Raw genomic sequence first — 27,571 nt, 5'->3', positions numbered from 1 at the left:
GCAAAAACGCAAGATCTAAAATTAATGAATTGATCAAATTATTTTATTTGAAAGTAAATAATGATAAATCCTATATATATGATATAGGATATAGAGCAGAAAAAAGTTCACTTTATAAGCTACATTATTAGGCGGTTAATATAATGCTTCATTTTAAAGTACCATGATTTTTTATTATATTGGATTTAATTTTGCAATATTAACAATAGCTTTCAGGAAGGTGGCCAATGAGTTTCTGCTCTAGCGTGCGCTGACTCAGGTATCCACTGTTTAAACGCTTGCAACAAATCTGTGATGGAAGAAAAAATAAATCAATTAAATTTTAATTAATTTGAATAAAAAAATACATTTTGGATCCTTCTTCCACAGTTGCTCGATTTTTTGCTTGCTGTCTGCTTGTTTCAACATTAGTTGGTTCACCATTGTAGCATACTTGGGGGCTAAACTGTGAACGGTAAAAAAGTTAAGTTTCCCATGTTCAAAGTTTAAATAAAAATCCATACCTGGAATAGCTCTTTGTCATGACGCCTGTATTTAGTATGAGCTGATGTTTGAACTCTGCCAGCGAGGGAAAAACAGCACCTTCCACAATGAAAAGTGCTAGGTACTTGTACCTCTCAGGTCCCTCTGGAATCTCGATCTCCATTCGAGGCAGCTCCCAGTTACCCTTACCTGCACAAAATAAATAAACCTCAAAATGTATCTATAAACTGACATTACCGAAAGTTCCCGTGACCCAGCACATGAGTTTCTGGCTCCTTGAGTCAAACCTTGGCGCAGGATCTAGAAGAACTGGGGACAGCCTGCAGAGACTGGGTGCGTAGGTTGTCAACCAATCTGGCTCAATTACAGTAACACCTGAAATAAATAAGTTCAACACTACGTTCAAAAAATCACTGTATATTCACCTCTCATCATGATTTTGCCAGTCTCAAAAAGCTCCTGGAAGATGACCCACTGTGGCTTGGCCTTCTTCAGAGCACTCTCGCCCGACAGAAAAACTGGTTGCTCCAGCAAGGGAGTCCGATAAGCCAATTTCCACTTTTCTTTCTTCTCCTTTAATTCAAATTGATCCACTTTCATGGCAACCTGGTCCACGCTGCCAGCCAGCAAGATCTGACGCAGCATCCGACACTGTTCAGAGAAGCAAAAAAATATGTATTGGTTCCATCTTAAAAAATGACTCTGTTAATCACTTGAGAATCATTGGGTGGTGGCAGCATAGGGTCGATGCACAATCCAAGTTCAGGGTGAGCCAGGTTGATTTCAGAGGTAAGCTGCACCCGCAGCTTGCCCACCTCCTTTATTCCCTTTAGCCTAAGAGCATGTATATCACAAAACTCGCTTAAGGCTTTCTCACCACCCCGCGCCAGGGCTTTGCCGCTCGCGTAGAGTAACCTGAGTAGAATGGCAGGGTCACCGAGCTGCAAGGCTTGGCCGTGTAAGGCACACTCTTTAACCGCTTTGCCAGGTTCGAGAAGCAATTGTTCGACAGAGAGGACGGCCACCAGGGCCACAGCGTGAGGCATCAGCTCTTTCTGCTGCATGCATAGGGCCAGCATTTTACCAAAGCGCGGCGCCACAGGAAACCCTGAAATCGCCTTTCCTAGAGGGGTCAATCCACCAGCACTTTTCTTTCCCTCTGAGGGAGGTTCCAGGGCACCCAGCAGCACTAACTTCACTTCAGCAGCCTCCAGCTGTTCATGACTTGGCGGCTTAGGATACGGGAAGTTGATAACCTGAAAATAAAACTCCAGTTTGTAGAGTTAAATTGCTTGTTAAAAAAGTAATCTCACCTTGTCGATGCCCATGGCTTTCATCTGCAGGAAGAGGTCGTCTACAGGTCTGCTCAATATGTCAGGTTCTGAGAACTGAGGCAACTTGTCATTGAAGACAGCTGATGAGTAGAGTCGATAGCAGTGTCCAGGACCAACACGTCCTGCTCGACCTTTCCTCTGCTCTGCTGAAGCCTAAATGAAAAGTTTTGTTTTTAATTTTTTCTTATGGGACACGACATCTTTCATGAAAATCATTTTTACAAGCGTTAATGAGAAATCTCACCTTTGAAGTCCAATCAACATGAAAAGTGGACACCCCCGTAATTTTGTCACACTTCCTGAGCTTGGTGCGACCACAGTCTACCACGTACTTGACCCCAGGAATTGTCAGTGAAGTTTCAGCAATATTTGTGGCCACCACACATAGCCGGTGACCTTCAGGAGGCTGCAAGAACACCCTGGTCTGTTTATGGCTAGGCAGCAGCGAGTACAAGGGCAGCACCCACATTGGCTGCCGCAGCGCTGGCAATTCCATGTCATCAATGTCCACACCGTCTTCATCGTCATCGTCGCCCTCAAGTGCATCTGCAAATAATTTTAGCAATGGAAAAACAATTAGGCGTTGATATTTATCCGTGTTACCTGCAGCTTCGTCATCTAGTGCAGATTCAGCAAAAGAGTCAAGATTGACAGGTTCTAAGGACACGTTATTCTTCTTCTTCTTTTTCTTCTTTTTTGGGTTTGAACCTTTGCGGCCAATCTCATCAAACTCCAATGGGGTCTTCTCCTCCTGTTCTTTTTCAGAATCCATCTCTTGTGATTCAAGCTCTGATTGGGTCTTCAGAGGGAAAGCTTTTCGCAGCTTTTGTACTAACTGTTTCACCTGTAGGGTATCAATTGTTATGAAAGTAAACAATATGAAAGTTTATTTACCTCTTTCTGACCAGTTACGAAAACAAGAATGCCTCCATCTGGCAGCTGCGTGTGAATCTTGCAGACTTTTTTGTACGCTGCAGACATGTAGTCAACAGCAGTCTCACGCGCAAAATGGACGTTCACTGGATACTGTCGGGAATCCACTTTTATAACTGGAGGAGGTGTTTTGAACAATCGAGTGTTCTCTGTGAAGTCCTCCAGTCGAAGAGTTGCAGACATAACAATTAACTGCGCAAAGAGGAAAATATTTAAATTGGCAAAATGTAGGATCTGTTTTAAACTGTTATCAGTTTGCTGATACCATTAAATAAAAAATTAACTTTTAATACCTTTAGAGGGTTTCCCTTTTGTTGCCTTAGTTTGACAACTCTGGAAAGCAGCCCGACCAAGATGTCAGTGAATAGACTGCGTTCGTGGGCCTCATCTACGATGATTACAGAGTACTTGGAGAGTAGGAGGTCACTCCTGGCCTCCCGGAGCAGCACACCATCTGTCATGAAAAGTATCCTTGTGCTAGGCGAGGCATTTCCTTCAAATCGGATCAGGTACGACACCTCCCGACTGCTCAGACCCATTTCCTCGGCCACTCTGGAAGCCATCGAAATTGCTGCAACCCTCCGAGGCTCTGTCACACAAATCATCTTGCCTTTGCTGAAGGAAAAACGCGTAGTTAAAAAAGGGTACGATTATAAATAGTGATTATTTCTCACCTGGCGTAACCCCCTTCGTATAGGAACTGAGGCACCTGAGTAGTTTTACCAGAGCCAGTTTCTCCAGCGATAACCACCACAGGATTCTCATTTATGGTTTCCATAATAGATTGCTCCTCAGCTAAAATGGGCAGTTTCATTCTTGCAGCCTGCATGCTTTCTGATCTGTTGACTGGAACAAACACCGCCTTCTGCGTCTTTCCTTCTGCTGGCACAACTTTTTTAATCTGCTTCACTTCTTCAACTTTAGGGGCAGCTTTTGGTTTGGTTTCAATTGCAGATTGACAGAACTGCAAGATATATTTTGATGTTGTAATGGTTTTTTACTGTGTCAAAAAAATCGTAATTACATTTTGGACCATTGTTGGCTTTGGAACCAAATATTGCACTTTGGCAGCAACAGGAGCCTGGACCATTTGTTCTTCCTCACTTTCTTCAAGGTCTTCTTCATAATCCTCTTCCATATTTTCAGTAGCAGACTTTTTTTCCTTTTTCGGTGGGGCCTTCTTTTTATGGTTAATTACTGATGCAAAATTCAAACCCTCAGGCGCCTGAAAGCTGCTCAGTGCTTCTAACAAGGAGCCTCTCTGAAATATGCAATTTTTCATGTGACAAAAATAGTTATGCATCATGTATGTAATTTCACACCTTTTTCTTTTTCTCCTTTTTTTGAACTATTTTCTCCAGTTCTTTGCGTTTTTTCTTGGACAAAAAGGGTCGCTTATCTAATGCCCTGGCCCTCTTCGGGGCCAGTTTGATCTTTTTCGAAGGCAGAGCCAACACATTACAGGAATCAAACCCTGCCGAAGGTACCTTCTTCTTGTTGATGTCCATGTCGATCTAATTGTAAGACAAGCACTTCTATAGTTTATTTTGCTCATGAGATTTAACCTGCTTTAATTACCTCTATTTCACATGGCAGCTCTGGAATCTTGTCTGCGGTCAAAGCGTTGTCTTCTCTTCTTTCGCATCGCTTGCGCTTTCTCTGTCTTGGTAACTTGCTCATGTTGACTTTCTGCGGGTTTGTAAAATATATTTTATGTAATGTACGTCATTTTTACGTTTTCCAAGTTATGTATATACATTTTAAAGATAAGTTTCTGGAGTTAAAAATGTGTATAAAATACTTACTCACTTTCCCGCTCCAAGAGTCAACAGTAATATTGACTGTTAGAAAAATCAGAAGGAAATAAGCCTTATTTCCAAAACAACGTGATCGATTATTTTTACTTTGTCTTTCGAGCTTTTGCACTTCTTGCTGCCAATGCCGAGTGCAGAGTAGTATAAAAGAAAACAGTCCAACCTGGAAACACACGTGTTGCGATTTAATGGGCGTGGCATCCGTACCAACCATGCGGCTGCGTCAACAGGACCAGAGCAGGAGACAGGAGACCCTTTATTTTTTATTTGTGATCTGTGATATTATGATTTAAGAGGACTCAAAAATTCAAACGGCTCATGCCAGATCTATCACCCCCGTCAGAAGACAACGTTAATTCGTGTACCACAGCCTCTGTCAGAAGAAAAAGTAAAAAAGCACATCTAATTATATATTTTATATTAATTTATAATATTAAATATTTTATTCTTCTTTCACTTTTGTCTTTTAATATTATAAATATATTTATTAAAAATTTTCAATGTATCTTTTCAGAACTGACTCAAGAAAAAAACGTTCGATTGATGGGGAAAATTTTAGAAATCGACAAGTGCTGGCGGACAACAGCTCTTCAAAGGCTTATGTTTGAAAATATTGAGTCAATAGATGAAGTTGACGGACACATCTCGTATTCGGATTTCTTCAATGATTTTATGCTAGTCAACAAGCCTTGCCTGATAGAAGCAAATTTAACAGAAAACTGGAGGTGCTTGAGCGAGTGGGTCGATCACACTGGCAGTCCAAACTTTGAATTTTTGAAACGTCACTTTGGTATGGAATTTTATTACATAAATATTACGTTTTAGTAGTTAAAAACTACAAAATTTAATTCTGTTGACAGGAAATTCAGTGGCCCCGGTTGCAGACTGCAATGAGCAATACTTCAATGCACAGAAAAAGCAGAACATGCGGGTCACAGACTTTCTCGACTACTGGCGAAAGTATGCCCTTGATGGACATCCTAAAGACCAGCCTTGCCTTTACTTGAAAGTGAATTAATTATTATTTTTATAATTATAATGGTTATATCACACTTTTCTCGCTAGGACTGGCATTTTGTCAAGGAATATCCTGACTATAAAGCATACCACTGGCCAGAAATCTTTCGGTCAGACTGGTTAAATGAATTTTGTGCCTCTGAAAATGGTGGTGATGACTATAAATTTGTCTACATGGGACCCAAGGGGTCATGGTGAGTTAGTCAATCAAGAACCCAAATCACTGAAAAAACTGACCCTGTGTCAGGACACCAATGCACGCAGATGTGCTGTCATCGTTCAGCTGGTCATCAAATATATGTGGACGAAAAAAGTGGATTCTTTTTCCCCCTGGCACCGAGGAAAACTTGAAGAGCGCCCATGGTGACTTGCCTTTTCAAAGGGACCTCTCGCCTGAAATGACAAGAGGTGGAATAATCATCGATCAGCTGGCGGGCCAAACAATTTTCGTGCCGTCTGGGTGGCATCACCAAGTTTGGAATGAGGTCTGTTTTTTGCAATAATTTTTGCTCTTGTAGTTTAGCAAAAAATAATATCATCAGGAGGACACAATATCCATAAACCACAACTGGCTAAACGGTTGCTGCATAGAGGGTGCCTGGCGCAACCTCCTGAAAGGTCTTCGTGCAGTTGAGAATGAATTGCAGGACTGCAAGGACATGGAAGGTTGGCTGGAGCAGTGCCAGGTTGTTTTGAAGGCTGTGGCAGGCGTTGACTGCAAAGGATTTGCAGCCATGTTGGCATACATCGCAAATCAAAGGTTTATTGCTGTTGTAAAAAAATTATTTGATGTCAACTTTCTATGTTTTCTCTCCTAGAATTGCTCAAATCAAGAAAGAGGAAGTGCAGTTAGGAAAGGAACACACTATCTTTGACTTGCGTAAAGTGCTCAACGTGTTAGAATCGTTTGGACAAAATGAAATTTTAAATGATGTGGACACTTGTGATTTTAAAATATTTTTGGATTGCTTGGAAAAAGAATAAAAGTGGTATGTAAATTAAATCTTTTAGTTATATTTACGATATTTACAGTGAATAGTAGATAAAATAGGATGGTGTTCACTTCGCCTTCTGTGGACCCATACAGTTACCATCAGGGTACCTCTCAAAGAAGGCCTTTTTAAGCGCAGGGTCAACCAGTTTGACTCCGTTGAGCTGATTTCCCAATGTAATCCTGTCATTAAGAGAGATGAAAATTTCATTTTTCGGATATCTAAAGCAGGATAACTCACCAATTAGGCTGGACATTATGGGGTCGACCAAACAACTCTATTTTCCGTGTTCCGGGCGACAGCCTCTCGATAATGCCGTAGATCTCATCTGGCTTGTGACTAGTCGCCCTGACCTCGGCAACGATGACATCGCTGTCCAGACCGCGGTTGAGATTGGCGGGGCTGCCCTTCATGCCCACCAGACAGTGTTCCTTACCGTGGTTGAGCCAGTGGCCCGTCCGACCTGTCCTGATAATTCGCTGCAACTGGTTTGTTTTCACCCAGATGATCTCGTCGACGCGCTCATACCCCCACAGCTTAAGACAATCTCTGCCCAGCTCCATTGCTCTGCAAAACAAAATTCATTGGTGACCGCTGCTACCCCTGACAGATTGAGAAGTGTCACAGTTTGCTCAGTTTCATGGATTTAAAATAAAAAATATTTTTTAAGATGTTGAATAATAGGAAAATAAAATTTAAAGATGTAACATGAGAATTTGTTACTGATCCCAGTTATTCCTAGCCCGAAGTTGGGAAAGGAAATAGAGCAGAAACTAGTTGAGAATGACATTTCTGTAGGAATACAGAGAATTAAACAGTTCGCTTCACACCAAAGAAGCTGCGTTCAATTTCATATAAAAAGATGAAATAGCTAACGCAATTTGAGGGCATTTAGAAATTTTTAATACAGTAATTAAACCCAGTTTTTATTTAATTTATATTTGAAATGATCTTGATTTTAAGAAAAATTATATCTTCTGATACAGAACACTGAGGGGAGTAGAATTTTTATGAAAATCACGCAATATTTTGCTAACCTTCCTGTGACCCAGAGGAAGATAAGTCCCTCGTCTTGTAGTGTTGGAATTCCGAGTTGTCTCATTTCGTCATCAGACATTGTTCCATAAGGCAGCTCCATATGGATGTCCCACGGCGGGTCGGCCATGATCACAGCAAACTTGCCCAGCAAGTTGATGTCCAAGTACCTCAGGTCACACTGGATCCACTGCGCTGGAAACAGGGTGGTGGCCGCCTCTCGCGCAGGCTGCAGAGATGCCGCGTCCTCCTGGTCTCTTGATCTGCCACCCACCTCGCCGTCAACCTCATAGTGAACGTACCTGACAATTAGTAGTAAGTGAAAAAAATATCTAACAAGATAAGGGGCTAACGGACTTGCAGGTGTCCATGTGAAAGCATGTGTTGAGGAAAGAGCAGTCACCAAGCACTTCGTCGGTGTGCTTCTGCAGAATTTTTTTGAAGTGCAGCTTGGAGCACTGGCGCCCTGAACCTCCGCTGCTGTTGACCTTAGCGCACTCGGCCTTTGTACCATGGGGACAGAACTCCTTAACCTGAGCGCCTGCGAATACAAACACTTTGAAAAAAAAATTAAATCATAAAAGAGAGCTACCTCCTTGTGACTTGAACTTCTCTGCCATTGACCTTTCTTTGGCTGTTGCTTTACTCAGTAAATCAAAGATTTCCTCGCCAACCTTTTTGCTTTCTTGTTCTTTGATTGATGGCATTGAGAGCAATGACTATATTTAAAGAAACATAAAAAGAATATTATTAAAGCGTTAATGACAAAAGTTAAATCATCAATTTGAATAAATTGTCAATATATTTGTGTTGAAACAAGCATATCACCATGATATCATTAGTCTTCCTAGCATGCTTCTCTTTACTTTCTGCTTCAATCCGGAGTTCTTCCTCGGCCTCGGCTTTTCTCTTCCTGGCTTTGTGCTCGTTGGTCATAGCCAGAAGCTTAGCGTGCTCCACTGACACCAACTCAAATGATTTCCCTCCTTCAATAATTCTCTCATTTATGCTGTTAAGTAAATTTTAGCTTAAATGAGCTGATTATCTCAAGTTAAAGAAAACTACCTGATCAGTTTTTGAGCAGAAAATTTCTGTAGTAAATTAGCAATGACTTCTTCAACCACTTTTTTACCCAAATTTGCACTAATGGTCTGTGCTACTTGACAGTGGTCAACAGGTAGTTGGATAGCCACATCGCTAAGGTAGCTCAATAATTCATTTTCAACTTGCGAATCCACTTTCATAGTGTCGTCCACTTCTGTGGCACTGGAGCCACCACTTTTCTCTGGTGGTGGTTTTTCCTCTATGTAAAAAAATTTTCAATGAGACCGCATGATAGAAAGTAAAAATTAAAACTGGGATTGCTACAATAGCAGTTGATAGTAGTATGTAAATGGAACAAATCGTAAAAGTCATTATATACCTATGCTGGTCCCAAAGTTAGTTGAAGAGTTGAGGATGTTCTGCATCTCCTTTTTTCGTTTCTGCAGCTTTTCCCTGAGACTCATCCTCTTGTTCTTGATTGCTTGGATTTCTTCCCACGCGTCAGACATTTCGATCAATTTCTTAGCCGGAGTTTTGATTAAATAGAAGTAGTAAAGTACAGACTTGAGACCCTATGCCTGTCTTATATATTATGCGCTTCGAATGTGTCTCTGTAGTTTGAAGATGTTGTTTGTTTACTTCGTGTACGGTTGGCAACACTGACAATTTTAGCCGGCGTTCTGTTACGCCCTTTTTCAAAGCGCATGCGTTATAATGCCGGTTTGCAACGTCCGCCATATTGGTCGCTCTGCTTCCGCTTGCTAGCATCTTTGTGAAAGACACACGTGTCGTGATCAGGTTCTCTGGCTAGTTCAGCGCTGATCAAAGCGTTTATCTTGATTACCTCGACTAGCCGCTTTCATTTACATCAACATGGTAAGTAGCTCATCGTATAGTTTATCATTTTAATTTATTTAAGCTCATTTTGATTTAATAATATGGGTAAAACTTTATTAAACAGCGGAGCGTCTTGCCAGCTTTGAACATGCTGCTATGTTACTCGTAGCAACCTCAAAATTTCGAATAGAAGTTACATACATACAATCTGATGGGAAAAGCTATTATCTACTTAATTTCCTTAATTTTCTCTTTTCCTTATCTCTTATCTCCGTTCATATTAATTTTGTCATAATTATGCGAAAACTTCAATTAAAATCACCACCTCATGGGAAAATTAACATTGCAGTCGTACGCCAAGGGTGGAGATACTGAGAAGCCGTCCGCGGGTGAAGCCGGCACTATTCACACCATCCACCGCATCCGCATTACCCTTACTTCCAGGAACGTCAGGAGCTTGGAGAAAGGTATACTTTCAGGGACTTTAAATGCCTGAATTTTGGTTCTCGTGTTAACATGTGGTCAAAGCTGCATTGAAAGCCAAGGCGCTAAATAGTGTCCAGGCTTTTGAGTTGTTACCGCAAACTCTATCGGTAAACCAAAGGTGAAAATTCATTCCGCTGGGGGTGGTAAAAACAGTTATCCCAGTCACTGTCCAGAGCTCAATTTCGCCTCTTGCTTGTTCGCAGTCTAAGTCAGAAGATTGCTGAGACACGCGATGGCTGAGCACCGGACAGTACTGGGCGTCTGTTTGGGCGCGCTGCTCACTGAAGCAGGTTTTGACGCCGTGGACAATATCGCCTACGAAACGATGCTCGAGGTGCTCACTTCGTTCATGATTTCAACTGGGAACACCGCTCGAAACTACTGTGAACTCGCCGGACGCGTTCAGCCTGTGGTTGGCGATCTCGTCATGACCTATGCTGACCTCGGAATCGACCTTCGTGGCATTGAGAGGTACGTTTCAATCCCTTAATCAAATTATAACATAAATTTTGTTGATTTCAAACTTGGGCAATTTTTTAAATACGATACTAATGGATTAATTTCAGGTATGCCCGTCGCCAGCAACGTCTGGTGCTGCCCGCATTGGGTGTCGGCTCTGCTCCCCGCCCGATCACAATTCTGCAGGCAGGCAGCAAGTTGCCTCACCCGTCGCACATTCCTGAGCACCTACCTGCCTTCCCTGACCCGCACGCGTACATTCGCACGCCTACGCACAAGCAGCCGGTGACAGAATATGAGGCCCTCAGGGAGAAGGCCGCCGCCCAGAAAAGGGACATCGAACGCGCCCTCACGAAGTTTGTGGCCAAGACAGGGGACACACAGAGTCTATTCACAACAGACGACGTCAACATTTTCCCTCTTGTTGCTTGTAAGCCGCACCCGCAGCCCTTCCTCGACGCCCTGATGCCCAAGGACCAAGTGTTTGATGAGGAAGATGAGGACCTGGAGTTGCAACCGCCTCCTAAGAGGGTGAAGCGCGGCCTCGATCTAAGCCAGAACACGGACAAGGACTCTGATGGTGAAGATTCGTCGCCACCCTCTAGTCCTCCGGAATGCCCTGATTCTCAATCTGAAGTTGGCAAGGATATCCTACAGGCGGAGAAAATCTCATCTGAAGATCCGATCGATAACCCTTACCTTCAAGCTGTCAAGAAGCCGCACAAATACATTTGATTGAACTTGCGTGAACATTCTTCTTGTAGTGCTAAGAACCAGGTTGCTTAATTTGTGGAAAAGCAGATGGACGATTTCCTGCATTTTCAATGTGTTAACTTTAATATTAATTCCGACATAGGATCTGTTTTAGTGTTGCTTAAGGTATCATTCCAAAATAACTTGTATAGATTTCACAACTATATATTGTAATTCTGAAATAAAGATTTGTGTGCCACTATTCAACTTTTTACGTTAAATATCCCCTTGACTTTGATCTTAAATTTTGCTCTAGAACAGCCCAGAAAGCAGACCTCTGTACTTATTAAACATATTTCCAGTGTGTGCCGACTTGATCGGAGGAGCTAAGAAGCAGCAGCTGAGGATCAAGGGACCTGTGCGCATGCCAACCAAGACCTTGCGCATCACCACACGCAAGACTCCTTGCGGTGAGGGCTCCAAGACTTGGGATCGCTTCCAGATGAGAATCCACAAGCGTGTTATCGACTTGCACAGCTCTTCTGAGATCGTCAGACAGATCGTAAGTATACGACATACCTGAAATTTTAAATCATTACTAACGATAAAATTTCATTCAATTTAATTTAACTTATATTCATTTTCCAGACCTCTATCAGCATTGAACCCGGTGTAGAAGTGGAGGTGACCATCGCTGACTCGTAAAGAGTAGTAGCAAAGGGACCGGCGTGAATAAAACATGCCCTTTATTACATAATTATTTGTTTTATTTGCACAGAGCAAAGTTGGCACTCATCAATAGAAATAATTTTTAAGATTATCATGGAGAAAGTACAATATATACGAAATTCTTTCCTAATGTTAGGAACTTAAATTAAGAGTTAGGTTTCTAATAAGAGATAAACAAAGGATATTATTGATAATAACTTTATTCCCCGATTTCAAAAAGGAATGGACAATAAATTTAAAAAACAATCTGGCACAAAACAGTTATTGCGATTTCTTAAAAAACTTGTCCAAAGTAGTTTGATATTTCACTTTCGACACTGCTGTGTTACTATCATCCTCTTTTGTTTTTGCTTCAGCAGATGTTGATTCCCCTGCAAGGGTTGTGCCCTGAAGCTCTTTGATAGCATCTTTGGCAGCACATGCTGGTTCATCTGCAAGATAAAATTAAAAAGTCAATATTTTCAGATTATGGAAAGAAACCTGCCTTTATGTTTCAACTGTGCGTCAGCTTGTTCACTGACACGCTCTTCGCACTGAGCTTCGCTCTTCATATTCTTGTCTGCTGACTCATCAAGTCCTACACAGCACATGAGTAAAGAGTTGGCTGATTAGTTTTTAATTTACAGCTTACTTGCACAGCTCTTTATGTACTTGGTTATTGGGACATTCTTTTGAATTTTCCTTTTCAGGTAACTAAGCACGTTCTCATTTGAGGGTTTGTACTCCATCAAATTTCTGTAGACTTCTCCTGATTTGTATCAAGCATGAAAATTAAGATCCTGTTGCAAAAACAATTCATAAAGTAGAACTTACCTACTGTGGCCTCCGTCTGCAAAAGGAGAGAGTGCAGTTCGTACAAAGGCTCAATCAGGCTTTTGTCTCTAAAGGTAAAATAGACTAAGTCGCGGCCGCATTCAGAAGCTGCCAGCAGCTGCAGCACCGACTTCAGCTTTGGGTCACCCTAAAATATAAAAAAAATGATAAGTAAATAGCAGCAAATAGATATAAAAAGTAAACAAGTTTATGCCTTGCACCAATAAATAGAATTAAAGAACGCACCCCAAAGACCCCACAGCCCCAATTGCCTGTGGCCACTGGTATCGATTCGGCGCCCTCATCAACCATGAATCCTGCATAAGCTTTGTTAAGCTCGCGGTCCATGTTGCTAACTTCGTACTGGCGACTTTTGCGACCATAGAATGGTATGGCATCCAAGGCCACCACCGACACACACAACCGACCACTTGCGTCTCTCGGAGTGACATCATTGAAGTTGCTCTCCCACTGGAAGCTGGACCCATAGCCATCGTACTTGCAGAACTGTTGTGCTCCTGATAAAATTATGAAATAATGAAATAAAACTGATTAAGTCTTTTTTAAACGCCACAATGATAACTGAATAAATAAAAAAATATATTAATTCCTCTGCAGTGAAATTAACCTACAAGGAATATTTTCAAAAACTAAAAGCTAATTCGCTACGATTTGACTAACCACAAATGATAATGGCTTCCTTTTCAAGCATGACCTTGTTGAAGAGGCAGCCAGCGATCAGTTCAGGACAGATGGCGAACCGAATTTCTTCCTGCACACACCCCTGGCCTAGCACGCCCCCTCCAAGATATCTTTAAGAGAGATTACAACGTAATGCAATTTCAAGGTTTAAATTATAAACAAACTTGTTAGCAAAGTCCATTTGCAGCATGTAAGTGCCATCGTCTTCAATGGTGCCTTTGCGGCTGATGTGCAGTCTTTTAATAGGCTTGGTTGATTCATTCCATTGTGGACTGTTCTGCACCTCTCTCCGGTGGAACGTAACCACGCCACTAGGCTCTGCCACGGTACCAAGTTTTTTTAAGTTTTATAGTACTAACATTTGAATGCAAAGCTCACCCCCTGATTCTAAATCAACTTTGCGGAAGTAAGAAAATAGACACTTGAGCTTCTCCATGTTGCTCTCAACGTGACTCTGGTCACCTCTAGGCAGGTAGTACAGCCTGCAAGAATAGATTTTTAATTTAAATTTGTATTTAAGTGATTCACTTCAACATAAATATTTGAGGAATGGCAAAAATTATCCTTAAAATCTGACGGCAGACTTTTTAATTGGGCATTATCACATGTAGTAGTTGATGAGAAAATAATACCCTTGAAAATTAATGTCTGGCATGTGGTTGACGTTCCTCTTGCGGCTGGCAAAGGTGCAGAAGAATGCATTGGCCAGCAGGGAAGCCACCTGCAGCTGGCTCAGGCTGATGGATTGTCCTGGATTGAGGATAGGAATTGGCTGTTTCACAAGTTCAGGTAACTTCAGAGCCAGCTGCTGGATCTTGGGAATCACAACTGCGAACAAGTTCTCTGTTTCTTCTTCGATGAAGCTCGCTTCCCTTCTGCCGTGCAAAAGCTCCAGCAATAGGTTGCAGTCCAGATTGCGGCCGCTGCACTTTTGGATGATCTCAATTAACTGCCGGCCATTGTTAATGCGGCTCCTCAGCGCCTCTTCCACTCTTTGCCAAACCTGTCAAAAATTGATTGAAATTTCATCTTATACAACCGTAGAAACAGAAATAATAGCAACAAAAATCCATAGATTAAATTATATATCTACGGGAAGACTGGCTTTGTACCAAATTACAAACGTTTTAGAGCAAAGTGTCTTAAGCCTCACCGAACTATTACAACATGGAAGTTTGATGCTTGACTGGTGTAAATCAAAAGGCGCGCTGCGAGGCTCCGGAGCTTTGTTTTCCCATGGTAATCTGTCGGACAATTCACCAACAGCAATAAAGTCCTGAACATCCCGTAAATTTCATTTACATACTTGTAAAAGACGAAATGGTCAGGGGAGGGCTCCACAGGTGGCAAAGAGGTTGTAGATGTTTTCCACTTCAGGTCTTCCAAAGTCGAGCGACCAGGGCAAACCTTGTGAAAATTAATTGCTTAATACAATAGGGCATGGCACTTGTTATTAATTAATTGCTTTTCTACATTTTGGCATATATATAAAAATCATGCATTGACCAGTCCTTGCAGCCTCCAGAGAGGAGCGCGATTTTGGAGAAATGGCAAGGAGGAGAACAGTACGTTTACGGGTTTGCTCTGCGTCTGCGGCGTGTCTTCCATTACGTCCTCGTCATGTTCCTCCCTGGAGGCTACACTGGACCCTTCTGGGGACAAGGCGTGAAAGTTGCCACCCTCCCATTGATCTGAGCTACCGGCGACAGGGTTCTCATGGTCCGCCCGGTCTGGAGAAGACGGCTCGTCGATATGCATCTCGTCATCCTCGTCGGTAGTCCCCTCATGGTATCCTGCAAAGCGCATTGCAAATAAAAAATAAATGAATAGGAATTGAAGCTACAGACCATTAGCAGGCGCATCCTTTTCCATCAATTTAACCTTCTTCCTTTCAGGTTCTGCGCCGCTATCCATCTAATAGTGCATCAATTAGACTAGAAGACTGGTGGAAAAATTGAAGATATGTATGCATAAACAGGGCAAAAGAGAGATTACCTAACGAGAACCGCGTGAACACAGTTGAATTGAGACTGAAAAGGTCCACTTATTCAGATCTGCTTCAGTTTCAGCTTTTAGGTGATTTTGTTATTGTGTTTAGTGTTTAGCGGCAAAGGGGGTGCGGCTCTTGTGCCTCCAAAAGAGCGCGCTTGGGAAGAAGAAGGCTGAAATTGTGTGCGCTGCACGTGCACACTATATTTTACAGAGTGTATTCAATTGAGAACCTTCATCGAAGGCTACAGCGCTGAAAAAGATTCACTAGAAAAGAGGAAGTGACAAAACATTTATGTATATATACATATATATATATATATATATATATATATATATATATATATATATATATATATATATATATATATATATATATATATAACAACCCATTTATTTAGGGGCTATTTTTTATCTTATTATTAATTTTGATAACTTTATGACATTACGTGAAAAGACACTGAAATGATAGTGATATTTCCACTAAACTCCATATAATATAAATTTTATAAATTAAAAAATATTACACGTTTTTATTGCAACCTATGAAAATGATTAAAATGCGTAAATTTAAAGTGAAATAGCTCTTGATCTCTGTATAAATATTTATTATGTAAATGTTTGATCAAAATATAACAATCATAATATCATTTTCATTTTTCCAATGTAAATTTCCTAAGGTAAATTAATTAGGTTATTATTATAGGGCTAAAAAACAATTAAAACATACATAAAGATAAATCTAAATAAGAACTTGTGGTTAGATATGTATGACGTATCATTTGCTCAAATGTAAAAATAGCACTATTACGCTATTCCAAGCTGTTAAATATATAATAAAATAATTCCTAACTATTTTGTAACAAGATATATTTCATGTGTTGTACACCGTCGGTGTCTCATACATAAAATAATAATAAATCTAAAATGGAATTTATCTAAATGTTTGCTCGAAAGTCTAGGATGTTGGATAAACCGGTTCTCTCGATAGGTCACCGAAGTTAAGCAACATGCGTGTATAGTCGGTAGATTGGATGGGTGACCGCCTGGAAAGACTCCTTGCCGACTCTAATAGCTCATCTAGGCCAATTCACTCGCTACTTGCTGGTTTGCATACCTTTCCAGCATGCGTGCGATTAGCATGACGGGACGAATGTCTAGCGTTTCAATAAAGTCCTCGGTGCGGAGGCATGTGGCTCGTTCAGTGCTAGCAAAGTGCGCGCATTTCCCGGTCCTCGGAAAGGGTTAAAAAATAAAAATAAAAAGTCAGTATTTTTTGTTAACCATGTAATTATTAAAATCATGGGCGAATTTCAAAAATATGTTTTTTTAACTAATTTACTCAACCAGAATTGTCTGCCACGCAAGCCGGTTATTCTTAGGTCACCATCCGCCCCATGACTAAAATTTGGCTGAGCTATGCCAGCCATGTAAGCCATCGGTCAGATTCGAAAAAAATAAAAACAATATAGACAATTTTTTGCTGCTTGAATATTATTCAAAGTTATGGGTCTTGTCAGCCGCTAAAATTTTGAGGCAGCGGCGCATCGTGAACAGTAAGGAAATTCTAGTCAAGCTAGTTTAGCTCGCTAAAAGAAAGTTTGCTCGAACGGCTCGAACTAACTAACCTATGAAACCCTTCTAGTATCACGGAATCGAAAGCCTTTCTAATCGTGTGTCAAGAAAGTGAGCGTACATAGTGGCGTTTTATTAAACATAGACGAAAGTGTTAATTTCGTTAATCAGGCAATACCTGCAAGGTTGACCTCCCCTTTACAAAGCCTAGTTGATTTGGCGGAATAGACTCTGTATAAGGCGAGAGTAAATACGGTTATTCAACACTAACTAATAAATTGAAGAGCGAGAAGCAGACAATTGTCCCTATAGCTGGTCACGTCTGACAATGAGACACTGCCTCTTTCCCTTTTTGTACAATAATTTTGAATTGGATTTTTACTATTGCACTAAAATGTCTTGATAAACAACAGCGTATACGTACACTACTCGAAGTTTTATATATCAGATCTTGAAAAATAAAAATAAAAAATTGAATAATTTTTGCTATAGATATACCTTGATTCAAATTAAAGTAGTTTGAAATGACCTGAAAGTTAATATAATTTAGCCATAATATGCCGACATCAAGCCAAAAAAGAGTGCGTTGCAGCCATCTAATAAAATTGCCAAAAAATGCCTGCTAGGGTATCTCTCAGGGCCGGTCGCGTAGTCGACGAGACCAAGGAATGGAGGGGCGCGCCAGACAAGTCCTATGGCAAACACCATTCAAGAACCGGCAAATTCGATCATAATTTTTACCTCGGTCGAGAGAGAGGTTTCCCCGCCAAATTAACTGCTTCATATTTAGGATCTCAATCAATGCGAAGGCTTTGAGCAGTTCACAGACGCTGGTCACGCCGAATAATAGTGTGACAGGTAAGACTACACAATTTATTTAGATAATGCAACTCCATGATGCTAATAGAGTCGTAGTCATTACTGCCAGTGTAAACTTAAACGATTACTTTTAGACTTAAATTTATTTCATTGCGGGTCTGTGTAAGGCAAGCTTTTAAGTTTCTCACAAAAGATTTGTAGAGTTTAAAACTGTGCGCAGAGCAAGGAGCGCACATATTCCGAAATCATATATTAAATTATCGAGTTTACCTATTTCTCAAGTCGACCAAATTTTTTAGTATTTTTACTCTTTCCGAAAATAATAGTTTGATTTTTTATAAAATTATATTTATTTGAAAAAAACATTACAAGTCCAGCCAATATATGTAGATATTTTTTTAAATTTTTCATACTGCAAAAATTGTGCTTTTTGCAGCTCTTGCTAAATTTCATTTTTGCGGCCAAAAATGATAAATTACGCAAAAATATATTCATCTCATCAAAATACCTGTGTCTGATTTTTCTACGGGCAATTTAGTATAATAGCGCCAAGGAATTTATACGTCGTGGAATCCAAGCATGAAAATGCTTGCGTTTAATCGTCTAAGGTTCACTCTACAAAAAGATAATTTTAAATGGGCCTAACTTTATCAAAGCACTTCCAGGTGCAGAATTTTCAAAACTAACTCATGCAAAGCATTATTTTTCCATGCTCCGTAGGATTCAATTTTTATTCGTGTGACTCTCCTGTTCGCCCTTTTTAATTCAATTCTGATTTTTCTAGATGTTATATTTATGACGCATTATGATTAAAAGCAATCAATGTCTCACTCAATCCTCTCAGCAGACACAAAATAATGGATCATGAAGCATTGAACAATTAAATATCTTCTGCAATATCAATGACCGTGACAAATATTAAAATCGTAGGGAAACTTTTACGCAGTTCATGCGAGTATGGCGTGTTGAAGACTCCATTGTTTATTAATAAATAATTACTTCTTTCAAACACAACAATTTCGATTCTATTTATTTCAAATCGTGCCTTTTGATTATCAAAATCGTAGTTTTTAATAAAGTCAAATGAGTTAAGCAGGAAAAAATGCGCCACAAAAAAAGAATAAAATGCGTCTCATTTGTTTTCCACCTTTTCTAAAAATAGATTATGATCAGAGCAAAACTGGTACGAGTATGTGCTCTTCTTGGCCTTGTCTTTTAAGCGGCAGTGCTGATGTTCGCGCTGGATGGATTAACTTTGCACAGACCATGTGCATCAATCAGGGCTTGGTATTTCCCGGGGAGATTCCCAAACTTGCAGTGCAGTGTTTTTTTTTTTGCGGTTTTTTGCACCTCATGAAAATAGTATTGAATAAATACCCTATATGGAGAGGAAAACAGGGTTTTGGTTATTATTATTAACCTTTATTACTTTATTAATACTTTTGACTTTATTATTACTTTTTGTTGACTCATGGTTTTTGAGTTGTTTTTAACATTTTAAATCTAATTTTTCATGGGCACCAAAAATGCGGGAGAAACTAGCTGTAAAAACCGCTTAATACCCATGCCCAGCCCTTTTTCTTAATGTAAAACAGTGATTTTATTTCAATTTAGAATTACAATCATTATAGCAACTGAAGCAGTGCACACGTGCAATTTGGATTACGTAAAACTCTACTCTTAGCAGCGCCCTTCGAAATTTCACTGCCTCGTAATCAAGTGATATTACCTTGGATTTGCGAGCAGTCACACGCAAAAAAATGTATTTACATAAACTCGCTAAGAGCGTGCTGTAAATTTGCATATATTGCGATGATGAGCAATGAGCATAATAGCAATTAACGCGTTGAACGTGAGCAGTGAATTGAAAAAGATTGGAGCGGGCGATATTAAAATTGCAGAGCCTTGACAAACAAAAAAAAATAGTTGCAAAAACCTTGGCAAAAATATGAAGGTGCCCTCAGTGCGAAGCAAATTTTCAATGTCCTGGTGCGCATCACTGAAAGGAGGAAAATTGATTTTTAAATGCAAGTACGAGCCATGACGACGGTGGCACTTTTTGCCCCCGCGTCAATATTCTCGATTGCAATTTTACGTTTACACATCCCATCCTGTATGCTTCAATCGTATACAATTGTAACTCATGTCTCAAGAGTTGCATGCACCTGACAGACGCACAAAAGGTGGTGTCTGTCACAATAGGCAACGCAGGATTACTCGTCGATTCGCAACCACCTTTTTCTCATACACTCGAAATTCGCCACGTGCATCAAGAGGAAAAAAGAGCAAGGACTTTCCGTCGCGTCACTTGAATAAGCACGTGCAAAAAATGTGGCTGTAATAGCGGCGCACTCGCTTTTTGCTCCACAGTGTGGCCGATAGAGATTATACCAGAACTATAATGTTTATTGCTCCAGACAAGGACGTGTTCGAGGCGAGTTTTGCGGTTACCCTTTCCATTTTTTGTAATATTATAGGAAATTCATGTATCTGCTTATGTGTCGAAATCGATATCGCCAAAGTCAAGAAGTGTGCGTGACTTTTAGTTTTTTAAACGCAGCGCCCCATTTTTCGAATAATTAGCTATGTATCTCGCAAACTCTGTGAGAGCCAGAACCTCCAGAACCTAGATTATGTTAACAACATATAGAGTAGCAACCATGGAAGGAAATTCTTACCCCGAGATTTATTTGCATCTTGCAATTAAGTGCGCCTATTGTCCAATGTTGTCTGACAAATCTGACAAAAATTAAATTTAAATCTCAAAGAATATTTAGTTGATAGGATTTTTTATGTAATACTGAAATGGCTTTTGCATTCATTTTATCAGTGCCGTTGCTCAATTTAGCAAAACACAAATAAATTTAAAAAATTGTATTTGACTCGGAGCAAGAATAATAAAAGAAGCGTTAAAAGCAATATTTTAACGTGAAAGTACAGATTAATGATGGTACTATGATACTTTTTCTTATATCAACTGAAACACTCCTTTCTCTGCATAAGTAATTAGCATTCAGGACATTTTTTTGAAAGCCTATTTACGCAGCATCATGCGAATGTTTTTCAGAGCGTGCAAATAAAATCTTCTCTTTAAGCGCAACCTTCGGAAGTGCTTGGGTACAAATACAAAGCCACTCCAGGAATCATGAGATTTTTGAGCACGCGCGTTATTTTAGTGACGGGCGACAAGCAGGAAACTCTCAATTCGATTAAATCATTCAAGTGCATGAGCCAAATAAATGCTAACTGCGGACTCGTTTACGCACAGGTTCTGATTCGCCGCAAGGCATAGATTCGGAGATAATCATGGTGAAAATAGTGGCGAACCTCTTAAATCACTTTCAACCAATAGAAACACATTCAGGTTTCAAGGTGATCGTGATTTACGTAAGAAAAATAATAAATTCAGAATCGTTTGCCAGATTTGACATGCGGAGGGTGCAGTCTATATATCACTCATTCGTGCGCTCAAGGTCATCATTTTAATGGTAATTGCAACAATATTCGTAACTAACTTACGTAGCAATTTAAGTGGAATTACACGTCTGCGATTTTCTGTTGGCAATGTGAGTGTTCGGGAACCGCTACAGCAACACTCATTTAAAGTGTTCATAGTTGCGATTTCTGCCTTCCATCTATGCGGCAACGTTGCGGCCATTCTACAATATGAATACGGCGAGCGTGAAAATCCTCCCACGAGGCAGGGCAATATTAATTGGGACATAGATAAATTATAAACGGTATACACCTATAAGATTACCCAATGGAGGTTTTGTTGCGTTTCATTCGTTCTAGCAGTGAAACAAGTCATACAAATATTATTATGGGGTCAATTCAAAAAAAAGCCGAGAAATGATTTTTTTAAACATTCGACACTTCACCAGTTAAAACCTTTCGAAAAATTTGTGGGTCAGTCAGACGTCAAACTGGTACATGACATGTGTCTATATTTCGTCGAAATATGTGGAGGCTATAAACCGGCACGCGCTTTCGGTTGAGCTCATGTGTCGGATAAAATTTAATAGCCTTTTTTTGGAAATCAAAACGCAAAACGAGTTTTGGTGAACGTTCGCAGGCGGCATGGCCCCTCGCGGCTCGAGTTTCCCTGGTCTATGGAAGTATCCAAGCAACCGCGACATCTGGGCCAAGTCGTCGATCAGCTGGCTAGAGGGACGGCGCAAGGACGACGGCGCCCACGGCCTCTGGCGAATTCACGACCACCTTTACGACTTTTCCACCTTCGTCGACTCGCATCCTGGCGGCGCCGACTGGCTCCAGCTTACTAAGGTGTAACTCGATGAAAAAAAGCGTTGCAACAGTACATAGTAAAATCAATAAATATATATATGCCAATAAAGACCTGTGCGATCATGTAGATAATTTACTTAATTATAGGGGACGGACATCACGGAGGCCTTCGAGGTGCACCACCTGACCAGCTTGCCACGTGCCATGCTGGACAAGTACAAAGTGCGCCCGATCAGTGAACGCAGGTAGGCGAATTTTTTTTTTAAGAGGATTGAATTGCGCGTTGTCATAGAATTATCAATTATGTATTCTATTTTTATTTAATTACGTTTTTTTTCATAAAATCTTAGGTTGAAATGAGAAATAAATGACAGCGGAAGGAAGATGAAGTCCGTTTTTCAATTGCAAAACAACAAATAGGAATTTCATACTTTACTTTACTTTACTTAATTGAACCAGCCCTTTGGCTCGCATTGTTAAGGCACTCTCAGGAGTGTCAAAGCAATGAGAGGTATTTGAGCAGTTCAGAGATCTAATACTGGCTACCCAATGTCAGAAATGGCCAAAAGTGGTTAGTTTAGTGACTCGAATTGCTCAAATTGCTCAACGGGCTGGGAGGCGCACCGGCGCCGACTCGCTACTTGCTGGTTTGCACCTTTCCAGCATGCGTGCTTTGGCGTTTCAATGCGGTCCTCGGTGCGGAGGCAAGTGGCCCTTGAGTGGGCTGGGTCCCTGTGCGGCCTGGTGCGCCCATGTTATCCGTTCGCGGTGTTATTGGGACCCGGGTTTCAGCATTCGTGCTAGTGCAGTGCGCGCCCTTCCCGGTCCTCCGGTCCTCGGACAGGGATAAAAAGAGCAAAAAAAACTCGGATTTATTGAAAACCTTATAAGTTTGATCAACTTACGACTTCAAAGAATGATCTGTTTCTCAACTCTTATTAAGTATAGGGCAAAATAGCCCTTTGAACCATTATAAAGACCAATTTGAAACTATTAATTTAATTCAAGTAAGATTCTACTCCGTACAGGTTTAGAAAAAATTTATTCGACTAATTTTACGACGTTGGATTTTTATTTGATCAAATTAATATATTTAATATGAGTAAGTTATTGGAGCTCTAAAATTTGTTTTATGATGAAAATTTTACTGTATAGAAATTCACCATACACGTTCCTACCGGACGGGTTCTACAACACGTTCAAGACGCGAGTCCTGCAGAAATTCTCCACATCGCAGCTCAAGGGTCCGTCAGCAGAGTCAAAACTAGTCACCGACTCACTATTTTCCGCCTTCGTCGTTTGCACCCTTATCAGTGCGTACAAGTCATCAATCGACTTCGCCATGCTCGCTGGAGTCTTGCTTGCGTTCACTGTTTGTGAGTTAATGATTCTTTCAAGTTCAACATCTTCAAAGCCCTTGAAAATATTCAAAATTTGACAAAATATACCTGAAACGCATTTTTTTATTTCGGTTGTGCACTCCAGACATGTCTGCTGATTTAATGCCTTTAAAAATATTAAGTATAGTATATATAATTAGTAACTGTTCAGCCATTCCAAATCCTTGAAAGAAGCAGAGGCATTGAACCTTTTAAATTATTGTTATCATACAAAAAATCACATGTGTCGTCGTTTTAATTGCATACGCGTAACTTATGGAAACGATTAAAATACAATTGAGATAAGTGGCTGCTCTGTTATTATATTTAATTGTTATATAGCTATAATTAAAATACGGATTGCAACACAGGCGCGGCGCACAACTTTGTGCATATGCGGAACGAGTGGCGTCGCTATTACGTGAACCTGAGCATGCTGTCAGCAAAGCACTTCCGCATCTACCACACCCTGAGCCACCACCTGTACCCGAACAGCGTGCTTGACCTTGAGGTATCTCTGCTTGAGCCGTGGCTGCCCTGGCTGCCGCGTCCTGAGAAGAACGTGCTCGAAAGATACGCCAGCTGGCTGATTAGTCCTATCGTCTACGCCCTGATGTTCCCCTCCGAGTTCGCCAGAAGGGTGATCTCGCATGGTCCTGACCTCAACGACCTTTCAGCCCTGCTCGTGCCCGCCGCTATGGGCCTAGTGTCGCCCGCAAGTCTCTACCTTTGGCCCGTTATGATTGTGAGTTAATTTTTATAACAATTTAACTATTAGGTAACTAGGCTTGAATGAAATAACGTCAAAAAAGGCTGATAAGCTGAAATCATAAATTTATATGATAAATTAACATAACAAAATGCTTTTCTTTTTTTAGCTCTGAAGCAGAAAATTCGTTTCACTATTTAAGAGATATATTTTTTCCATGTGCCAGTTTGCTCGCATTCTTAGGAGTGTCAAAGCAATGGATGATATTTTAGCATAATAGCGTCAGTGATCGCAAAGGGTGGTTATATAATTAAGCGATTTGACATGCTCAAAAAGCTCAATGGGTTGGCGGGAGGTGCACCGGCGCCGACTCGACACTTTTCGCACCTTTCTAGCCGCTTTAGGGACAAATGTCTGGCGTTTCAATCAAAGACCTCGGTGCGGGGAAGCGAAAAGATTGCTAACTTGGGCCCGAGCTCCTCTACGGCCATTCGGGTCCTATGTTATCCATTCGGCGGTGTTTTTTGGGACCTGGTGGTCTTATGGCCCACGAGATTGCTGAACGCAGAAGTTAAAAAAATAATGATAATAACAATCAAGACCAACACGTGGAGGGCATTTCTTGAAAAAAAATATAATAAAAAGAATACAAGAATACCGTCATTGTATTGCAATAATTTTTGCTTTTTTCTGATTTCTTTACAAGAACAATGCCGTAAATTCCTCTTTAAAATATTTTGTTTTCTTTTTCTAACTTGGCACAAATTTACCCCAAATTTTTTCTAAGCTGCAAGCTTCAATTTACAGAAGGAATAGCTATTAACGTAATTAAATTTTTTCTCCAATCATCTGATATAGTATTGGTAATTTGATTTTAATCCTTGTATTTGATAGGAAATGAATAACAAGGCTTCATCCTTAACGATTTCAGAGTTTTTTTTAATGAAAAGCTTTGTTTTAATCAGCGATTGTTCCTTTAATCCGCAGATAATGATCTGTAGTTACAAAATCTAATGATCAATCAGGTCCAGATTTTTATTCACTTTATTTTTCTTTTGCAGTTAACCGCGAGTTTCGTCTACTCCCTGACAAGCATCAACGCCGGCCACCACCACCCTGAGGTGGTTCACGACGGCGACGCGACGCGAAAAGACCGCGACTGGGGCCTGGCGCAGGTGGACTGCGTGATCGACCGCGGCGACCTGAACGGCGTCAGCGTGTCTACCGACGGCGACATCTCCAGCTCCGGCAGCTGGTGGCACTTTGTGCTGGTGCTGTGCAACTTTGGGCATCACACGCTGCACCACCTGATGCCCACCGTGGACCACTTCCGCCTGCGCCAGATGTACCCCATCCTGGAGCAGACCCTGGCCGATTTCGGCATCAGGTACAGAGTGGATGGCGCCATTCCGCTCGTCAGCTCTCAGTTCCAGCAGCTCGCCAGGAACGAGCCTAACCCTGTACCACCCGAGGAGAGGGAGAAAAAGATGCTGTAAATTTTTTACCGTTTGACAACTTGCCAAATTTCGGTATCCTCCTGAGACTTTTATAAATAGATTTTTCTCTGAAAATCAGTCTTGCATTACTTCCTATAGGTGTGCGCTCATTTATTTTAGCGCTGGTGCTTCCTTGTTCCTGTTTTTCTCGTATAATTCGATGTTAATCTAAGAATTTCGTACATAACAAAAGTCACGTAACCAATAAAAATTGTGATGATCTGACTGATGAACAATGGAGATTCATGGTACTAAAAACGATGTAATAAGTCGATATATATGATAAGGCAATTTATGATTAATAAAAATGACATACATTCCAATTTTTTACGTATATATCAATTAGTCGCATGCATTTTTATTTCAATATCAATTCGCGTTAGAAACTGATCAAGTCTATATCTATGACTAAATAATTGACTGAATTGATTGAACATCAACATCAGTCAATTTATTATTAATTAATTGTTTTTCGTCATATGAAAATTTTAGTCATAGTTAAAAAGTTTGATTACATAAAAGTATTTCAAGACATTCCCTATAGTTTAAGTCTATATGTTGATAGCGCTCTCCACATCAGCGAGGAAAATAAGCATGTAAGTACAAACAGGAGTAAAAATCTCAGATATTTGTTGAAGTCAAACCATATTGGAAACTTAAAATGTACAGAGAATAGGTAATAATTCAAAATTAAACTAAATGACTGGCTAAGCTCTGTGTGGATTAATTCAGAAAGGCAAACTATCATTGACATTAACTAACACCTTCTTGTACTGTACGCAGAGCTTACAATTAGCCATTTTGCTAATTTTAAAAGTTCAACTTATTAATTTGGCGTTTAATTTTTTATTTCGATATTTATACTTTAAGAATTATTGTCCATTAACAATTTTGATTTTTTTGCACGCATAACCAATTATTTGCATATTATCACAAAACTTTTGCCACACAAATAAAAATTAGGTATCGTCCAGCTCCAGAAAAATTTCTTTGTCTCGCCGTAATTTCGGAGACCATTGGGAATTCCCAGTTTCCGTCCGAAATACACTCATCATGAAAGTGGAATTAAAAACCTGCACGAATATTGTTTAGTAAACTCAAAAATAAATTTTTATTTCAAAATGATAACTTTCATTTTCAACTGATATAAAATATATCTTGATCTTGACCAAATGATTTTTTAAATGAATAATTTAAAAACGAAAATGAGAGTAAATTTATTTTTCCAAATAAGTCAAATATGGTACATTATTTGATTAATAAAAAAATCTTTACGATCAGGCTTTAACTTTGTTCTTGTTTATTTTTTAATTTAATCGTATCTTGAATGGAGAATAAATAAATAATACAATGAAATTGAGATTATGTAAAATTAAGCAGTAAACAGCTCTCGAACCACTCATTGAACTCACGGTTGAAATGCTTCTAGGGGGAAGAAAGCTATTTAAAAGAAATAAATAGTGGAGAAAATACTATTCAAGCGGTGAATTTAATGTTCTCCACCCTGGTGCAGATTCTTGGTTGGTTTATAGATTGAAGCACTACCGGCTTGGCTTTCACGAATTAGTTTCTCATAAATTCTCATTAAATTCTCTCTTTTATTATATCGTTGCCAGAAAAAAACTAGAAAACTTTAATTATTTTAGTTTTGATTGTGTCTTCTTTTATGACAGAATTGAGAGAGAGTTGAGCAGGGAGAATTATCTAGCAGGGCGGCAGCACGAAATTCGTCGGATAGGGGTTCTCGGCGGCGTCGTCCGTCTGCGCTGATCAAAAGAGGTCCGGCTGAAATCAATGGGGCTTTTAACCACTGCTCGCTTCTGGATTTCGGTGCTCAATATGATGATTTTGAAAACCAATAAATAATTTTCCTTGCCGGCAATCAGTTGCTGAGCGTGTAGTGGGAACGACAGTCGTTGAAATGGCTCTCAGGGTGTACCTTGCCGATAACACGTGATGTGTCAAGCAGGGTGGTGATGGTAGCG

The 27,571-nt window shown here is 40.2% G+C and overlaps 7 protein-coding genes across 14 annotated transcripts; 4 read left to right on the top strand and 3 right to left on the bottom strand.

The window, feature by feature from the left end:
- Positions 1–16: 16 nt before the first annotated feature.
- Positions 17–4,778, bottom strand: kz (putative ATP-dependent RNA helicase kurz). Of its 3 annotated transcripts, none has more exons than XM_065475982.1 (16): positions 4,655–4,778; positions 4,560–4,591; positions 4,329–4,439; positions 4,073–4,264; positions 3,775–4,011; positions 3,425–3,714; positions 3,044–3,365; positions 2,712–2,942; positions 2,062–2,661; positions 1,797–1,970; positions 1,197–1,739; positions 909–1,134; positions 721–858; positions 504–672; positions 348–445; positions 17–289 (listed from the first exon to the last, which is right to left on the bottom strand). In XM_065475982.1, the coding sequence occupies exons 1-16, from the start codon at positions 4,776–4,778 to the stop codon at positions 213–215; spliced, it is 3,564 nt and encodes a 1,187-aa protein (XP_065332054.1). In that variant the 3' UTR covers positions 17–212. The 3 variants fall into 3 exon arrangements, with proteins under 3 accessions (XP_065332054.1, XP_065332053.1, XP_065332055.1); XM_065475981.1 differs by having other exon boundaries at positions 2,062–2,363; positions 2,421–2,661; positions 4,560–4,690; XM_065475983.1 differs by having other exon boundaries at positions 4,556–4,694.
- On the top strand, positions 4,779–6,753 carry JMJD4 (jumonji domain containing 4). 2 transcript variants are annotated; one of them, XM_065475996.1, is made up of 8 exons: positions 4,779–4,952; positions 5,079–5,354; positions 5,425–5,573; positions 5,630–5,775; positions 5,829–6,066; positions 6,124–6,341; positions 6,400–6,570; positions 6,621–6,753. In XM_065475996.1, exons 1-7 carry the CDS (start codon positions 4,883–4,885, stop codon positions 6,563–6,565), a joined length of 1,263 nt encoding a protein of 420 aa, XP_065332068.1. In that variant the 5' UTR covers positions 4,779–4,882; the 3' UTR covers positions 6,566–6,570; positions 6,621–6,753. The 2 variants fall into 2 exon arrangements, with proteins under 2 accessions (XP_065332068.1, XP_065332067.1); XM_065475995.1 differs by having other exon boundaries at positions 6,624–6,747.
- On the bottom strand, positions 6,576–9,258 carry Mettl3 (methyltransferase like 3). The gene is made up of 8 exons (XM_065475990.1): positions 9,032–9,258; positions 8,674–8,911; positions 8,437–8,617; positions 8,201–8,327; positions 7,966–8,149; positions 7,611–7,910; positions 6,814–7,140; positions 6,576–6,755 (listed from the first exon to the last, which is right to left on the bottom strand). The coding sequence occupies exons 1-8, from the start codon at positions 9,159–9,161 to the stop codon at positions 6,641–6,643; spliced, it is 1,602 nt and encodes a 533-aa protein (XP_065332062.1). The 5' UTR covers positions 9,162–9,258; the 3' UTR covers positions 6,576–6,640.
- A 127-nt stretch (positions 9,259–9,385) lies between these two features.
- On the top strand, positions 9,386–11,884 carry RpS20 (ribosomal protein S20). The gene is made up of 4 exons (XM_065475998.1): positions 9,386–9,528; positions 9,839–9,956; positions 11,490–11,689; positions 11,776–11,884. The coding sequence occupies exons 1-4, from the start codon at positions 9,526–9,528 to the stop codon at positions 11,830–11,832; spliced, it is 378 nt and encodes a 125-aa protein (XP_065332070.1). The 5' UTR covers positions 9,386–9,525; the 3' UTR covers positions 11,833–11,884.
- Taf8 (TBP-associated factor 8) lies at positions 9,839–11,389 on the top strand. The gene is made up of 3 exons (XM_065475997.1): positions 9,839–9,956; positions 10,179–10,446; positions 10,542–11,389. The coding sequence occupies exons 2-3, from the start codon at positions 10,208–10,210 to the stop codon at positions 11,167–11,169; spliced, it is 867 nt and encodes a 288-aa protein (XP_065332069.1). The 5' UTR covers positions 9,839–9,956; positions 10,179–10,207; the 3' UTR covers positions 11,170–11,389.
- Positions 11,885–12,038: 154 nt separating the features above from the next.
- LOC135934330 (poly(ADP-ribose) glycohydrolase-like) lies at positions 12,039–15,500 on the bottom strand. Of its 5 annotated transcripts, none has more exons than XM_065475985.1 (14): positions 15,367–15,500; positions 15,219–15,313; positions 14,941–15,164; positions 14,678–14,778; positions 14,525–14,615; positions 14,004–14,374; positions 13,750–13,853; positions 13,536–13,689; positions 13,351–13,481; positions 12,916–13,187; positions 12,670–12,817; positions 12,488–12,604; positions 12,341–12,433; positions 12,039–12,287 (listed from the first exon to the last, which is right to left on the bottom strand). In XM_065475985.1, the coding sequence occupies exons 2-14, from the start codon at positions 15,283–15,285 to the stop codon at positions 12,118–12,120; spliced, it is 2,043 nt and encodes a 680-aa protein (XP_065332057.1). In that variant the 5' UTR covers positions 15,286–15,313; positions 15,367–15,500; the 3' UTR covers positions 12,039–12,117. The 5 variants fall into 5 exon arrangements, with proteins under 5 accessions (XP_065332057.1, XP_065332059.1, XP_065332060.1 ...); XM_065475987.1 differs by having other exon boundaries at positions 14,947–15,164; XM_065475988.1 differs by having other exon boundaries at positions 15,072–15,164.
- A 2,135-nt stretch (positions 15,501–17,635) lies between these two features.
- LOC135948170 (cytochrome b5-related protein) lies at positions 17,636–25,931 on the top strand. The gene is made up of 6 exons (XM_065497301.1): positions 17,636–17,793; positions 21,830–22,041; positions 22,150–22,247; positions 23,158–23,378; positions 23,753–24,126; positions 25,152–25,931. Exons 2-6 carry the CDS (start codon positions 21,835–21,837, stop codon positions 25,584–25,586), a joined length of 1,335 nt encoding a protein of 444 aa, XP_065353373.1. The 5' UTR covers positions 17,636–17,793; positions 21,830–21,834; the 3' UTR covers positions 25,587–25,931.
- Positions 25,932–27,571: the final 1,640 nt, after the last annotated feature.

Source organism: Cloeon dipterum, chromosome 1 (genome assembly GCF_949628265.1).
Source record: "Cloeon dipterum chromosome 1, ieCloDipt1.1, whole genome shotgun sequence".
Classification (NCBI taxonomy): Eukaryota; Metazoa; Arthropoda; class Insecta; order Ephemeroptera; family Baetidae; genus Cloeon; species Cloeon dipterum.
Note: the sequence above shows the minus strand (reverse complement) of the source record. Positions and strands in the feature narration are given on the sequence as shown.

Excerpts from the sequence above, each read along its gene's own strand:
- kz (XM_065475982.1), bottom strand. The coding sequence starts at position 4,778 with ATGGTTGGTACGGATGCCACGCCCATTAAATCGCAACACGTGTGTTTC. Across the intron at positions 3,715-3,774 it reads AGCCAACAATGGTCCAAAAT|TTCTGTCAATCTGCAATTGA; the intron begins GTAATTACGATT and ends TATATCTTGCAG. Across the intron at positions 446-503 it reads ATGACAAAGAGCTATTCCAG|TTTAGCCCCCAAGTATGCTA; the intron begins GTATGGATTTTT and ends TACCGTTCACAG.
- JMJD4 (XM_065475996.1), top strand. The coding sequence starts at position 4,883 with ATGCCAGATCTATCACCCCCGTCAGAAGACAACGTTAATTCGTGTACC. Across the intron at positions 5,355-5,424 it reads ATTTTTGAAACGTCACTTTG|GAAATTCAGTGGCCCCGGTT; the intron begins GTATGGAATTTT and ends TTCTGTTGACAG. Across the intron at positions 6,342-6,399 it reads GCATACATCGCAAATCAAAG|AATTGCTCAAATCAAGAAAG; the intron begins GTTTATTGCTGT and ends TTTCTCTCCTAG.
- Mettl3 (XM_065475990.1), bottom strand. The coding sequence starts at position 9,161 with ATGTCTGACGCGTGGGAAGAAATCCAAGCAATCAAGAACAAGAGGATG. Across the intron at positions 8,150-8,200 it reads GAAGTTCAAGTCACAAGGAG|GCGCTCAGGTTAAGGAGTTC; the intron begins GTAGCTCTCTTT and ends TTGTATTCGCAG. Across the intron at positions 6,756-6,813 it reads CATAATGTCCAGCCTAATTG|GATTACATTGGGAAATCAGC; the intron begins GTGAGTTATCCT and ends TCTTAATGACAG.
- RpS20 (XM_065475998.1), top strand. Across the intron at positions 9,957-11,489 it reads CGTCAGGAGCTTGGAGAAAG|TGTGTGCCGACTTGATCGGA; the intron begins GTATACTTTCAG and ends ACATATTTCCAG. Across the intron at positions 11,690-11,775 it reads CTGAGATCGTCAGACAGATC|ACCTCTATCAGCATTGAACC; the intron begins GTAAGTATACGA and ends TTCATTTTCCAG.
- Taf8 (XM_065475997.1), top strand. The coding sequence starts at position 10,208 with ATGGCTGAGCACCGGACAGTACTGGGCGTCTGTTTGGGCGCGCTGCTC. Across the intron at positions 10,447-10,541 it reads GACCTTCGTGGCATTGAGAG|GTATGCCCGTCGCCAGCAAC; the intron begins GTACGTTTCAAT and ends GATTAATTTCAG.
- LOC135934330 (XM_065475985.1), bottom strand. The coding sequence starts at position 15,285 with ATGGATAGCGGCGCAGAACCTGAAAGGAAGAAGGTTAAATTGATGGAA. Across the intron at positions 13,854-14,003 it reads CCAGACATTAATTTTCAAGG|GCTGTACTACCTGCCTAGAG; the intron begins GTATTATTTTCT and ends CTATTCTTGCAG. Across the intron at positions 12,605-12,669 it reads GCAGACGGAGGCCACAGTAG|GAGAAGTCTACAGAAATTTG; the intron begins GTAAGTTCTACT and ends GATACAAATCAG.
- LOC135948170 (XM_065497301.1), top strand. The coding sequence starts at position 21,835 with ATGGCCCCTCGCGGCTCGAGTTTCCCTGGTCTATGGAAGTATCCAAGC. Across the intron at positions 22,248-23,157 it reads CGCCCGATCAGTGAACGCAG|AAATTCACCATACACGTTCC; the intron begins GTAGGCGAATTT and ends TTTACTGTATAG. Across the intron at positions 23,379-23,752 it reads CTTGCTTGCGTTCACTGTTT|GCGCGGCGCACAACTTTGTG; the intron begins GTGAGTTAATGA and ends ATTGCAACACAG.